At 38.3% G+C, this 16,654-nt stretch overlaps 1 protein-coding gene across 3 annotated transcripts in view; it reads right to left on the bottom strand.

Moving 5' to 3' along the window:
- The window catches only part of LOC126183739 (inactive hydroxysteroid dehydrogenase-like protein 1), a 99,653-nt gene that overhangs the window by 30,595 nt on the left and 52,404 nt on the right, over positions 1-16,654 (bottom strand). For all 3 annotated transcript variants that reach the window (XM_049925945.1, XM_049925946.1, XM_049925947.1), the window contains one exon: positions 1,751-1,861. In XM_049925945.1, coding sequence (XP_049781902.1) covers positions 1,751-1,861 — 111 coding nt within the window. The remainder of the gene's footprint in view (positions 1-1,750; positions 1,862-16,654) is intronic.

Raw genomic sequence — 16,654 nt, forward strand, 5'->3', positions numbered from 1 at the left:
CCAGATATTGGGATAATATTATTAAGGAAGCTGTTAAAATCAGACAATCAAGCAACCTTATTAACAGAGATGGTGGATTTTGTTTAAATGCTGCTTGTAATCCGGCTCTGTTTCTCATAAAAAAACAGAGGGATAGAATTAGTGATACCTCACCTGTTGATTAATAGTAACTATCGATATATCTGATGTTGGTTATCTTTGGTTGTGCTGACACTTGTTCTGTGGGTGGTGTCTTCCTTGTTTCTCCTCTGTGAACCAAGGTATTAAATTTGCATGCACATTTTTTTCTTCCTTGCAATTGTGCCTTGAGAATGGCAGGGTGTGCTCCTGTCGAAATATCAGTGTTGTTCGACGACGTCACCCGGCAGCAAACCCGTAAGTTATCTGAACAAAAGATGTATTGTAGGAAAGCCAGTAAACTAAAGGGAAATTTTGTTGTTAGGTAATTCTCCTGATACAAGAGTGAATCACATGTTCCAAGATTAACTACACTCAGAATAACAGGTCACCAGTTTTTAAAACCTAGTGGTGGAGGATATATGATTATTGTGCACAGATTTCAGAAAGGGCTGCACAATGGTTATAGGGAAGTGCTGGGTAAGAGTATTGACAGAGATCTTAAGTATTCTACACAGTATGACCAGGTAAAAATAGTCTCAGCATTGAGGGAATCCAAAGTGGTGTTTACATTGGCTCTACAACACAGCTCACCTCATTTTAGCTCATTTGCAGGGAGAGTTAATTTGGAGTTGTAATAGCTACTCATGTCTGAGCCGAGGTCTAATACTGGTGTGTTTCCTGTTGAAGATGGAATATGCTATGAACAGCCTTCACCTAAATAAGAAGGATAAAGGAAAACTAGCCAGACTAATTAAAAGAAACTTGGTGGTTGTGTTGATGGGTGGGGGTGGGGGGGGGGATGGGGGTGGGGGGGTGGGAGGGAGACAGCACTGTCAAGAGTGGCAAAATACCAGTGCTCAAAGAGGTCAGAGCAGCATCTTTTCCATGGTAAAGATGGTAGAAAGAAACCATGCTTTAAGAGATGTTGAAGACAATAACTAGGCACCATAATTATGGTGCATATATTGCATCCATGCCAGGTGATACTAGCTAAAAAACATTTCAGCAGTCAATAGACTTAGTTATTTATTTCCTGCCCACATTTTAGCAAATATAAAATTTCATTACAACAACCAATGAATGGGTAGTAAAATTAATGAATATTTGCACTACTAAATTAATGGTCTAGGCCAGGTGACAAATTTGCCCTTCTGAACAAGACATGACTGCTGGTAGAGGTATGGTGTCACACAGTTAGATTACTGTCTTATTACTGCAGAGAAAGGAGGAGTTGCCACATTTATGAAATACTGTCATACATTTACAATATTTATATTAATAAATTTCCTCAGAACAGCATCTAGAATAATGAATGACAAAAATTGAATTTCATAACAAATCATTTATATTAGTAATTGTGTATGAAGAACCTACAGTTAATATTCAGCAATTCATAACTCACTTTGAAGTTCTATTGACCTGCTTCAACATAAAAACCAAAGGAATAGTGATTGCTGGAGATTTTAACCTGACCTTTCTAAAATCCTTCAAGGAAGAATTTATTGGAACCAGTAAAATAAATTTCGTAACAAACAGCAAAATAAATTTAATTTCTACTGCACTGAGACTCAAATCTAATAATGAAAATAATGCTGTACTCTATTACATGTAGAAAAACCATATTACTCACCCAAAATTCCAACATCCAATTCACTAAGTTTCTTCTTCACATCTTCATATGCTCCATAACCTTTACTGAAATCTGTGACTGCTATTTCAGTCTTTACTCCATACAGCCTGGCTGAAAAAAGGAAGTTAAAGCAATGAGTGACTAGATTTTTTTAAGTACTTGTTTAATAGTTCAACATGTGGAACATCAACAGAGCAGAGCGTTTGACTGTGTGGACCATGATACTTTACTGAATAAGCTATCCTATTATGGTTTTGCTAATAGCAGCATAAATATATTTAATTCTTCCTTGAGAACCGCCAACAAGTTGTATGCATTAACAGGGAAAAGTCAGATGTGATTAATGTTAGGTCTGGCATGCCACAGGGCTCAGTACTTGGACCTCTATTGTTTTTACTTATGATTAATGACCTGCCATCTTTTGTAAACTCTCACACAATAATGTCTGCCGAAGACACAAATTTTTTAAATAAAAGCTCAGATTTAAACACACTAAAAATATAGTTAAAGATACCCTTTCTCAGAGTACATTATGGTTTAGAGTGAACGGTTTTCTACTAAATGAAAGTAAGACCCAGGCACTTTCTTTTAGCTTAAGAGAGAATCATGAATTAGAAAGTATAAAATTTTTGTGTGTTATAGTAGACAACAAGTTGACATGGGAACCACACATCAAACATTTATCTGCCAGACTCTCAAGAGTCATCTATTTAATTAGAAACCTAAAAAGACATGTCCCTTATAGTTATATAAGATCAGCATATTTTGCTTTCTTTCAAAGTATCATATCATATGGAATCTTATTGTGGGGCAATAGCAGTCACGTAATGGGCATTCTACTTTTACAAAAAAAATTAGTAAGAATAATAACCGACTCAGATAAGATAGAACACTGTAAACCCTTGTTTATTAAATTGCAATGCCTTACGGTAATAAACTTGTACATTTATAATGTTCTATTGTATGTTAGGAACAATATTTCAAATATATCATTAAGAAGGGATGTACATAGCCATAACACCAGGAACAAATCATGTTTAGATGTACCATATCAAAGACTATCCTAGTCACAGTATTCATATTTAGTTCTTGGACTTAAGTTGTACAATAAGTTAAGTATAGATTTAAGAGAGTTACCTGTCAATATCTTCAAAGCTAAGTTGTACAGAATATTAGTAAAGAATCCTTTCTACACAGTAGATGAATTTGTTGAAACTGCAAATACTGTCTTTCAACACTGTATCTAGCGGATGGCCTTATGTAATCCAAACTAAATTGTAGTTAGTAATTAATGTTAAAAAGTAAGTTATCTTGACGTTGTCTATTGCTTTATGAGCTGAATGACAATAAAATTTGATTGATTGATTGATTGAGGCTAGGCTGGGACAACCTAGAAAATCTGCAGTGGTTAAGTGTTATCTAGAGTACAAGCATCACATAAATTATGATGAGATGAACATCTTGGCTCAGGCTCCAGGGTGCAGGACAGTATCATTACAGAGGCAACTGACATCAAGCACAACCACTCACAGACACTGGCCACCCTACTCAGCAAGGCTTAAGTCACTGAAGGAACAGTGATGTCTGCATACACATACAGCAAATAGTATTTGCACTACTCTGGAAATGAAGCAAGCACTTCTTCAGTGCCTCTTCAAATAGCAGATGTGCTAAGAAAATGCCTATGGTCCAGCTGGGAGTCAGAGCAGATATGGCACAGAGTGTCAGTGCAGTGAGCATCATACAATCTATTACAGAGTACACAGGTACCACGCCATGAGAATGGCCCATGTACAGAAGACATCTGAATTGCGAGCAGCCATGAGGACCACACAGCAGATGGATCATCACAAACGGAATCATAGGAAGGCCAGGGAACAGGGATAGAAGGCAGGAAGAGCAGCCCCATTGCCAGTTCAATACAACAGGAGCACCTTATGATGATGATGATTAGGAGGAGGGGGTATATCATTGAAATACTGCAGCTGTAGGACATTACCACCTATCTAAATTTCCATGAGGATTTCAGTCAACTGAGAAGTTACAGTAAAGTTGACGATGACATAATTTCGGTACTCAACAACCATTTCTTTGTGTCAATGCTAAATTATTATGAACTCACCAACCCCATTAAAGAGAATAGGAACAAAGATGGCGTATGTGTCTACAGTGAACCTAATTACTTCATTCTGAACTTGAACTATTATTTTCTGGTATGAAGACCTAGCTCTCATTTCCATAATTTGAGGTTAACAGATTTTAAGATATCCAATGTTTTAGGGCACATGCATTCATATTCTTCACTTATATCAGCCATGTAATGTCACAATTGAACATCAGACTCTAAGACTATACTGTACAGGCAGAACAGTGAGCTTAAATCTCAATTTAGCACAGTTGAAACAGTTAAAAATCAATATTTAGCAGTCCAAAATTTGAAACTGGCATTCTTAAACCACTTATTCAGTATTGTAACTGTCTGTTGCAAATACTGAGTGGCCAGTTACAACTAGCATATGGTTATTGTCTGACTGAAAGAAGAGCAAAGATTAGGAGCATCAAAAAATAAGAAATATGAATTGGACCAATTACTGAGGACTTCATATTATTGATAGCTATTGCAAAAATAGGCAACACTATTACCAGCCATACATCTTATACCTGGATAGCACAATTATTGTGTGTATCACCTGTAAAAAGCACAGTTCAGCACAGTTTACTCTACCAGAAGGGGTTAACAAAACTTTGGGAAACACTAATCTCCTGTTCAAAAGGGTTAGACAGAATATCACTTACACAATATGCACTAACATTTGTGAAAACTGCGACATCCACAAGAAATGGCCTATATAAAACCAAACTCAAAAGATATGCAAAGTGGCATATCAGCAACAAATGGTTACAATTGCATGGAGATAGTGTAAATACAAGCCCAACAATGCTAACCTCCATTGTTCCTGAAACGGTCATTTTAACACCAAGATTGTAGAGTGAGGAGCCATTAAATGAAGTAGAAACATCCCAATGACATCAAGAAGCAGAATATCAAAACATGGATGAGTTCACGCTGATCCAAATTATCAGTCTCCAGAAAAACAAAGCTGTCATACAAAGTTTAGGGACACTGCTATGCGCATTATGTATTTTGGAAAACAAAGGATAGGAGATCACACCTAATGGCAATGACCACACAATGTGACTATGGTATGGGATGACCCCTGCACAGCTTCATAAAATTTTGGTTCAATCTGGAGCACTGTAATGGATTTGAACATATCTATGTTGAACACTCAGTGCTGTCTGCTGGGGGCTGAACCCATTGCACAAAAGACAATGGTACAATTTCTACACACTGGAATCAATATGTCTGTCAATCTGTATGCAACTGCTGCACCATGGAGATATTAGAGCCCAAGATACTGCTCCTCCTTGAGCCAACTCCAAGTACAAGACTTCAGCATGATAATTCCTGGTCACATTTGATGAGGAACACGCAAGGCTTTATTGAGAAATAATGGATAACACTGCTTCGCAGGCCTGTGTATTCCCTGATAAATTGTACATTCAACATGTCTAAGGTATGGTTGCTTGGCAGCTTGCTTGTCAAAGTCCTTCAGCAGCCATGTTGATACTTCATTAACTTACATACAAACTTCATGAAGCAACATTCCCCATCGACATCTCTAAGCACACTTTGATTCCATCCATATGCCAATTGCAGCCTATGGGCACTTCATAACATACTAAAAAGATAAGAGATCATCCACAGTCCTGTAATCCTAATGATTTCTGGCTATCATATTCTCAGTCTGTGGTGTAAAGTTCATTTTAGTGACATGTATCCTCTTGGCATTTCAAGTTGTACAAATGGCAGGGTACAAAATAATTTATGGAGAAGCAGAATGTGATAAAAATATACAGATCCAGAAGCTCTATGCAAGGAGCCATCAGACGACAATATGCTACCAAATAGTACAGAAGACCTTCTTTAGAGGGAAAAGTAATAACAGACAATGCCTGTGTGTAAAAGCCTGTTAAACAACTGCCATCAACAGGATCAGGTTATAGACAGGCATATGAAGGTTTTTAATGTATCACGTATAAAATTTACATTGAAAAAATAAACAATCAAAGTACTAAAATGTATATAACAATATGTTATACATGCTAGTTGGTTGATCACCATGAAAAAATAAGGATAAACTAGCCATTGTGATACACACTGACACATCTGGTGCCAGGCCTGTACCATATATGCTGGTTTACATAAAACTGACAACTGAAGCGACTTTCAAATAAGTACTAATGTTTAATTTGTTCACAGAGGTAGCATCCTCATCATATACTGATATGAGCACCAATGAGGAAACATCTGATGCAACTGGGGAGAATAATTCAAAGCATAACAATCAGTGCCACCAGTAGGACATCACATGGGCTGATCATCTGATAAGTAGTCCAGCATAAAGTTGAAATCTCACTAGTAGTTTCAGTGCAGTGTTTATGATAACTCTTTCACAATGGCACAGGCCTAGGCAAGATTACTCAACACCTGCAGCAATACACTGGCTCAGCACTGAGCCACAGCACTTACTAGGTATTGCTGCCCACATGCTGATCAGTGCCAGGCTAGTTACCAAACCAGGGATACTCTGCAATGCAGTGTAAATGACATTTTCAGCAGCAGCACCACAAAAAATCCACTTTGGCATGTACTGGGTGGTTATAAGTAAATGTTCCCTATTTAATATGTTATAACATGGAACTAATTACAATACGAGTACCAAACTTGGTAGTTTTAACGTCCAGAGTATGGGGTGCATGATTTCCGTGCATCACAGTGCCACTGTACCACTCCAAGTAAGGGCACCTGGTGCTGTAATCAGTGATCGTGATTCACAATCTCACACACCTGACCAGTCACAGTGTACTTGTAGACATGTCAACATAAACTTGGAAAAAAGGAGCAGGACATTATTGGTGAAGCACTATTACCAAAACAACAGTAACAGCTGCACTTCAAGAATATCGCCAGATGAAACGATTAAGTAAGGGTCCTCTTTCTGCACTTTCTGTGCGGAGCATGATGAAAAAGTTCGAATCAACTGGAGAACTGGGTGTCACTCCAGGTAGAGGCCAACGACTAGTTGCACCACAGGTGATTGATGAAATCACTATTGCTATGGCAGACAATGCTGCACACAATTCCTGACCGTCAGGCAGGGCGTGTGCTGTGTCATGTCATTTGAACATCCCATGGTCCACTGTACGAAACGTGCTTCACACAATTCTCAAATGGTACCCATACAAGATCCATATCGTACAGCAGCTTGCACCACAGGATGCATGACAACATGTTGGCTTCACTCTCCACTTTCTCACAAGGATTTAAGTTAATGAGGGCTGGTCCTGGACAATCCTATGGACAGATAAAGCTCATTTTTCTCTGACAGGTCAGGTGAACACACAGAATTGCTGAGTGTGAAGATCTTAACCTCAAGTCACTGTGCATGAAGTTCCTCTGTATGATGAATGTGTCACTGTATGGTGTGGCTTCATGGCTACATTCACCATTGGCCCATTCTTTTCTGAACGGGTTGGCAATCAAGGACCAAAGATGTGCAGTGTGACTGGCCAGCATCACTGCAATATGCTTCGCCAGCATGTCATACCTGCCTGTACTGGAGATAGACACATTGAACTCAACAGTTTCATGCAAATGGTGCGCCACCGCACAATGCTTGTGAAGTTCACATACTTCTCCAAAACACATTTGGAAACAATCAAATTATCTGTTGATTGTTTCCAAATGCTTGAATGGCACAATCACCTGATCTCACTAACTGTGATTTCTGGTTGTGGAGCTACCTGAAGGCTAGAGTTTACCAGGGGAACATTCACACATCTTAAGCACAGCCTATCAAGAGAGGTAGCCAGAATACCTATGGACATGCTTCGTTCTGCTGTGCAGAATGCAATCCTGTGCTTTCATTCTCTTCTGGATACTGATAGATGCCATACTGAACTCCTTTTGTAGCAGTAATGGTACCAGTATGTAATGGTATGATGTACCGCAGCAGCACATTAAAAGTGTTTAAGTTGAATTGATTCTGTATTATTCCTCTTCCCAATGTTCTTGACATTAATGCAACCAAGTTTGGTAATCATATGATAGTTAGTTAGTTTCTGTGTTGTAATGTGTTAAATAGGGAAAGTTTAATCATAACCAACTGGTATAAACGCTGTCCATCCAGCCAGGTAGGTCATGAAATTCGCTGTGAAACCACTCCACTCCACTCTCCTCTTAACAGGACCACCTACCAGGGGGTCTAGCCACAGCCTAATGAGTTGAGGGTTGAAATGAGGCCCTCCTAGCCACCTACACACTAGGGTGCCTACCAGCATTAGGTACAATTAGCCAGGCTTCTCATACTCAAGAGAGTCATGTCAGCCTGCTATTGTAGCTTGGCTGCTGGTTGAGGATGTTGGCTATGCAAGATCATACTACACCCAGGCGGTGCTGAGCATAGCAGCTACTGGTGACCTATTATAATGCTTCACTGTCAGGTCTGTGGGTTGAGGCTCATCCTCCATTACCACCAGATGTGGGCTTGAAATTGTCATACAAACTATTGGAGTAATAGAGGGATTGTACTGCCTTCAAATGTCTTCTAACTCACCCTGACATGCTGTCATCCCCGAGAGCATGCCTATATCCTCTACTACACACCCACATTCACTATACTTTCAATATCACCTACTTGCTCATATCAGTAATACAATGGTTGTGGACACAGTGATAGGACTGTTTCTTGGATGCTTGTTGACTAACATTGGAAAGACACAAAAAATTGGTTAGCTCTAAATTTATGAGGGCAGCGATCTAGTTCTTGACAAATCTGCTACTCATGAATTTTTGCATTGACATTTATAACCACACACTACAAGTATCAGTTGATTAGTACATTATATACAGTTTCCGTTACAACACAATAGTAACCATACAGTTACATAAGAATAATTTTTGACACTCTTAAGTATGATTCAGACGGAATCGAGAAGTTCTTGAACATTCCCCTTTTAAACTTGGACACATTATGTCAAAAATATGCATCGCTTTTTGAAACTGGTTTGAGATACGCAAAAAAAAAAAAAAAAAAAAAAAAAAAAAAAAAAAAAAAAAATGTTACACACATATTATTTCTGGAGTGCAAGACCCATTCTATTAGCATTCCTGGAAGATTTAAGGGTGGAATAAGATCAGTTTCAAGACCAGCCGGTGATAACACACATTTCTTTCAGTCAGTGGGCCACATCATAGGCATTCGAAAACTAGACAGATTATTGTCTATATGTTGGTACTTCAAGGGTACTATTAATGTGCAGTCCAAAGTAAAAACACACACTATTCTTTGTCCCAAGCAATGGATAATAATATAATTGGGGGGGAGGGGGGGGAGAAGGAGGAGGAGGGGTGGGCAACAAAGAGTCTAAAATATCTGATAAATATAAGACTTGGCTTTATTTGAAACAACTACATTCTATTATAAGTAGCTACCACTTTTAGGTATTTTTCACTGCCACCTGGAATAGTGTCCAAAGAGCATTTTCCAATGTGTAAATTACTTCACTAATATTGCTGCTACACCATTTTTAGCAGTCATCAAGTCACGTACTCTGATTACCAATACCATCAGTACAATGTGGAAATGCTGAACAGGCTGTGCCCAGAATCACGGTTAGGAGGAGTCTTGGTGCTTGATTCCTTTTTGAGTTAGGAACATGGGGTAAAAAGTGTTTGGTTTACCCCAGCCCAATGGCTATTTGCATAGCCATTTGAACATCTGTCTTACTGCAGCTATGTTACAGAACACTGAGCAACATTTGAATGATGAACTAGACCTGCCGCTCAAGCAAATTGTGAAAATCTATTGATTTCTTTTGCAAAAGATTTTAATTGAGCTAAAATTAATGCTCAGCTAATGGCACCGTTTATATGTACACCATTTGGTATTTTATGTGCTAAAAGCTGTCACACTCATTTTAATTTTATGTGCAAAACAAAATGCTTTTCTTGGAGGTTTACTTTAAATTTGTATGAATCAATTCAAACTTTGAATGAAGACAGATAAATGGATAAAGTCAAAATGAATATTTTTTCATCCAATAATCTTTATCCATTGTCAAGATACAATGGTTTAAAGTCAAGATAAATTTGGCATGCAAAATTAGTTCTTACATGAAATGAATGTGTGAAAATGGTTTAAAGTTAATCAAATAAACAAAAAATGCATTGCTACAATAAAATAAACAAACTCACTTTGTAAAATCTAGCTTCATTCAGATTTTACATGCAAAAAACATGTACTTTGCAAGTTTTTTACATGTGCCACTTCTAAGTTTCACACTTGTTTGAATCAGTTAAAATTTGGTAAGAATGTAGACAAATACATGTAGTTAATTGTCATCCTGTTGTTTTGTGAAAGCTTTATCCGTGATTCAATAGACAATAAAAAAGACTTGTACCCAATAAGTCATCATCCGAGTCAACAAAAATCTACAGCGTTGCCAAGCTGTGGTGGTCTTATATCAGAATTACAATACAGGAAAAGTTGGTAACCAGAATAAACTATGCTCCTATCATAGAACAAAAGAAACATCTTGACATATTTGGGCTTTTCTTCATGTTGACTCTACTTCCCCAGCACATTGAGCTCTCTTAGCTGCAAGTTTTGACATACCTGCATCTTGTAATACATACGCTAGAGCTCCTGATCCTGTGCTCAGAATCCAGAAGATTAACCTGGCATAGTGAACAATATATATCATCATACAGCTGAAGAGCATGTACGTAATAGCTAACAAAGTTTTTCTGGGGTATACAGTTTCTGGGGCTGGGTTAAAAGCAAAATGTCTTTGAAGCTGCCTGATAAGTTGAACAGCTAGTTCTCTTTTTTTACATCCTTAACTCTGTCTTTTTTGTGCTATGATAGGGGCACTTTTCATTTTGGTTATTTCATGGCTTGGTGTAGCCCTGAAGTCTTCTCATTGTGCTTACAGTGAGATTAGCTTACAAGCATGACCAGTGAGTGTTTTAGTGTCCTAGTGTCTTTGTTCCTTTAAGTGCAAGAAATGACTAGTCCAATACAAACAATTTATCCAATTCAAGTACGGCAACTCTGCTTTAGATGATGGATACTACATTAAAAGGTTACATTCTTGTAAAGCTATGTTCCACTGACAAAGCCAACCTTATTTACAATGAGCTCCTGACTTTCAAGACTTATGTCAATTTTACTGCTTTATCTGCTACTGTTTGTAGTCACTCATATGCAAAAGGGCTTATATGAGATTGCTTTATACAGGATGTACCAGATATGCAGATACCTGGTGAAGTTTTCAGATTGTATATGTGGCTCAAAGAGGTCCTCAGGATTGTTGAGACTGTAAAAATAATAGTAGCTTTTGAAAACACCACACTACAAAACACCACAATAACCAAAATGTTTTCCTGATGACTGATGATAATCTGTCCTGATTTCCTGCCCAGTATTTCCATGTTTCCAAGTCCAAAACATTTTAGGGAGAATGAAGCAGCAGAGTACCCCTACCATTGAGACTCTTATATTGCTTCTGGTCTTGCCTCATACATTTCATCTGTCTGTCACAGTAACAACAGCAATACCTAACGGCCCATGGCATAAATGGAGGAGGATGCAGCACAAACAGTGCTCCCAGTGTCAACTGCCATTCAGTCATTGCAGTCAAATCTCACTACTCTTGGTCAACATGTCTGCATTTCACTGGATACAAGAGTGATACCATGCATTACAGCAGCAACTTATTGGCAGTTTACAGCAGCAACTTATTGGCAGTTGGGATCAGCCCTGCTCTTGAAATCCATTGTATCATTGCTCATGAATAAGCAGTCACCAGTTCTAACCTTGGACATCTGCTACACATCTACCATACATGTCAGTCGTATGCATGTTCAAGCCCATGATGATGACTCAGACTGATTTATCAGAGGCTTATTTTTGGCTGTCCTTCACTGAAGACTGACAGATGAACATGATCAAAAATATTCTACCTGTTATGTGCTAAGATTGTAGGCTGTCTTTCGGCATCTACAGCATATCAGCCATTTTTCAGTGTTCTATAGAACAGCTGCTGTGTGATGAGTCGCAGTATATGAAATCTTAATCACCAGAACAAATTGCAACCTCCAACAGATATTCTCATTACTGCAGCAGACAGGTTTGCACTGCAGCCTACAAAAGTATTTGTGAAGCTTCCTGATAGATTACAACTGCATACCTGGCCAGGACTTAAAAATAGAATCATGCATTTCATGGATAATTGCTCTTATTGACTAAACTAACCAGACACAACTCTCAATCTGCTATAACCGCTTTGAGTCTACTAGTATCTCTCTCCTACTTAGCAAACTTCAGAGAAGCTCTCCTGCATACCCTCCTGAACTATCTCTCCTTGGAGAAAGACTATCATGGAAAACTGGGCTTGCCATAAAGTAGAGGATGTTTTCAAAAGAAACATTTCAGTCCACAATGGAGTGTGCTTGTTCAAGACAGATGCCAATTAACTCATTTATTGGCGATGGGTTGTGGTGCTCAACAGGGCAATTATTAATGTTCTTACTAAAAAAGTTTGAGGCACCAGTAAAACATCTTAAAATGTAAAGTTAAACAAACAACTGAATAAAGATGAATGATTCTGTGTCTCAACAAAGAGGTGAGAGCATTTAGGAGATGGCACTTAGCATTCTTAGATACTTAATTTCATCAGCAGTACCACTTCTCTGAAGTCCTAGGTAAGTGACACATGTTTTCCTAAGACCACTGTGCACAAAAATGGTGCATTGTCAGAAGACAGTACATGTTCCAGGCTTCCTGCGCATACAGTTCTGCTGTGATACGGATGACAGGTGCATCAGAGTGTGTGAGTGAAATCGTGCAGCAACTTAAAAGATACCAGTACCTGTCTCCTACTTCCCAATCTTCACAGAAGTATGCAGGACACAATGATTCTTCTGGGTAAAATGACTAAATTGCAAACAGATTTACTATAAAATTCTGTTGGTATATGAACCAAATTAAATGACAAGTCCAGCCATAGCAAAATGATGCCAACAATTTGACCAAGGTTGCACAGAAGAGGCTGATACTAATCAGGAAGGAATGCCATTGACATAAACCAGAGACAACAATGTCAAGGCAATCAAGGAACTGACTCACAGCAACCACAGAATTTTTTATGAGGACATTCAAGCAGCAGTTTTCTAACAGCTTCATAACCAAGGAACAGATTTCTATTGTCAAGGAATTGAATGACTGATAGAATGTTTTGACCATTGTTTACAGACATCTGGTGACTGTGCTGAAAGATAGTGTAATGTATCTGTGTCACTTTGAAGTGTCTTGCAGCATTCAATAAAAGTTACTTGCCCTGCCCTAATGATGTGTAACTCAACTTTTTTAAGTCTCCTCATCATGCCCTGGAACCCAACACACTGATACCTCTTTCCCCTGCCTCCATAGTCTTCACTTGTTTATTACCTTGAGATGTGCACTGTGTAGCTTTTTCTTAGTACTTCAGGAGCCAGATAATATGATGAATTTTGCGGCATGATTGCATCATATCTCTCTAAGCAACCCCTTGATTACATACACCTCTACTTCATAAACTGTAGAATGAATCTTCATTTACAAAATAGCACAAAACAGTCATACAAATTCCACCATTTAGATCTGTGTGTCCGCTGCTCGTGGTCTCGCGGTAGCGTTCTCGCTTCCTGAGCACGGGGTCCCGGGTTCGAATCCCGGCGGGGTCAGGGACTTTTCCTGCCTCGAGATGACTGGGTGTTGTTGAGTCGTCTTCATCATCATCATTCATCCCCATTACGGTTGGAGGAAGGCAATGGCAAACCACCTCCACTAGGACCTTGCCTAGTACGGCAGTGCGGGTATCCCGCATCGTTCCCCTACGCTTCGTCACGGAGTATGGGACTTCATCATCATCTCGTATACAAAAATACAGTTGCACTTCTTTTAAATGTTGAAAATGAATTAACCAAAACATAAACTTAAAAAATGTAGTCTGGGTACTGCTACTTCTGTATCCCAATGAATCCACACTAATTTTGGTTCTCTTGGTCTAACAAGGTGGGTGATGGCTCCATTTCTCATTATGAACAGTAACAAGACCCACACCTATAAGATACCACTTTCACAAATCTTCAATGCCTTCTTTGTTAATGGAAGAACTATGAAGTTTCATTCTAATGATGGGTGAGTAGGAAGAAGGTATATTGGTGATAGTTGTACAGATGTAACTCTATATGAGGTTTGATCAAAATGTAATGGGAATTTTTGTTTTTCTTTAAGAATTTTCATTTCTTCATCAACATCAACTTTGTTCTCTTCAAAATAATCCCCTTCAAACATAACACACTTGTGCCAGCACTTTTTCCAATCTTAGGAGTACTTCTGGAAGTCACTTTCCCATAAGGTATTCAGCTCCTTCAGCGATTCTGTTTGCATCTCATCAACGGCAGCAAAACTATGTCCGTTCACAGTTCTCTTCAGCCTCAGGAATAGAAAGAAGTCAGGGCCATGTCCGGCAAATGTGGTGGCTGACATAACATAATGGTTTTGTTTTTTGCCAAAAAATCATTGACAAGCATTGAGGTGTGACCTGGAGCATTATAATGATGCAATTTCCATGAGTGGTTTTGCCACATTTCTGGTCTTTTCTTCAGATTGCTTCATGCAAATGGTGCATAACTTCCAATTAGGATTCTTTATTGTCTGTATGACATAAGGCAGGAACTCATGATGCACTAACCCATTTTTATTGAAGATAACAGTGAGGAGATCCTTCACATGTGATCAAACTTCTTGACCTTTTTTTTTTTTTTTTTTTTTTTCAGTCTTGGCTATTTAGGCAGTTGCACTGGGATGATTAGGCCTCGGTTTCAATGTCATACCCATATACCTATTTTTCATCACCTGTTATAACCTTCTTTAGAAGTTTCGGATTGTTGTTGATTTCATTCAGCAATTCCTGAGTGATGTCTATGCGTTGTTATTTTTGGCCAAAATTCAACAATTTAAGAACAAACTTTGCTGCTTCGTGTTTCATGCTCAAAATATCTGAAAAAATTGCTTGGCATGAGCCAAATGATATGCTGATATAATCAGCAACCTCTCTGATGATGATTCAGAAATTTTCCAGAACCATTTTCTCTACTTCTTCCACATTGTCATCACTAACTGATGTGCAAGGGCATTCAGGGCAGCTGTCATCTTCAACATCTTCATGACCCTCTTTGAAATGTTTATACCACTTGTAAACTCTTGTCTTCCACATATTAAATTTTCCAAAGGCCACAATCAACATTTTGAATGTGGCACTCAATTTTATTCCATCTTTCAAGCAAAAGTTAATGCAATTTTTTGATTAATCCTTTCCAAAAACAAAAATTCGCCAAGCACTCAAAAACTTGTATAACCTTTTTGACTGTCTACAATAAACCAAATATTCAAAACCCAAATATACATCAGGAACAAGACAAAAAAAAATTTGAGAATCAGATGCATAAAGCCCATGAAGTTCAAAAATTCCTGTTACTTTTTTATCACACCTTGTATTCATATCAGCCCATTAGGAGTCACTGCAAGATGGTTTTTGGCAGCTCACCAGCATCAGTGGACAGAAAGGATATTGTGCCAGTTTTTAAAATGCTTATTAGCAGACACATCCTCAGTGTATACAAATTCCTTGCACCATGCACCAACAATAAACCATAAAAAGACGTTCAAAAATTGGAGTACTGGGTACCCTTGCTTTGTCTGCTCCCAGAGTAATTGCTGAGTCATTTCAAGAGAGTTAAAGCTTAACATACACTCACCTTTCATTCTCTTAGTGAGTGAAACCAAGTAAACTTAACATCAAACATAAAACCTTCACTGTAATTCTGAAAGCAAAGTATTGTTCCACATCTTCAAATCAAATATATTAAAACATGATGTGCACTGCTACATATCTCTGAAATTAATCTAAATCCAAAGACTGCTGCCCACTTCTTCAGACTTCTAAGTGACAGTTGTAGATAATAAGTCATTTCAGAAGGTCCAACAGAGGAGTAAAACATTGCAAAAATGTCCAAAATAAAAAGTATTATATAGGACTCTACCGCAAGTGTTATGCTACTGAATGACTACATAAAAATGGGGAGACTGATACAAAACCTCTCCTATAGTTGTACTTATTAAGAATAATGTATCTGACAGCTGGTACTATAGGCATTTTCAAGGTCAAAATATATGCCTACTAGATGATTTCTGCAAAGTAATTCCTGCAGTATAGCCACTTCCAGCAGATTTACATTAGCATATGTTCTAAGCAAATATTGTATAAACTATAATGAGCTGTCTTGATTTCAAAACCTGTTCATCAGGCAATCCACAATTCTACCTATGCAGCTGGATAGGTCTGCAGCCCAGTTGCTAATAGATGTTTAGTTCTTTCCTGATTCCAAAAGATACATTAAAATGTGTCCTCCAGTGGTTTAGGAAAACGTAGTATCACTCAAATCTCACTGAAAATTCTGAAGGAGGCTCTCCTTATAGCTATGTTCAAGATGATGTAATGCACTACAATGCCTACATTCAGCATAGGTTACCATATCTCAATCCTGCTGGACATACTGATGGATCAATTGATATAATTAGGTATACGTCTCACAAGGTCGCTAGGCATGGTCTGGATTGATACATCTGCCTGCACTAAGTTACATGGGTAGAAAACAGCGGCAGATATGAGGACTGCCATGGACTGATGTATTGTCTCCACTTCACTTGTCTTATGTTGAATCACTGATGC

The sequence above is a fragment of the Schistocerca cancellata genome, chromosome 4, assembly GCF_023864275.1.
Source record: "Schistocerca cancellata isolate TAMUIC-IGC-003103 chromosome 4, iqSchCanc2.1, whole genome shotgun sequence".
Taxonomy (NCBI): domain Eukaryota; kingdom Metazoa; phylum Arthropoda; class Insecta; order Orthoptera; family Acrididae; genus Schistocerca; species Schistocerca cancellata.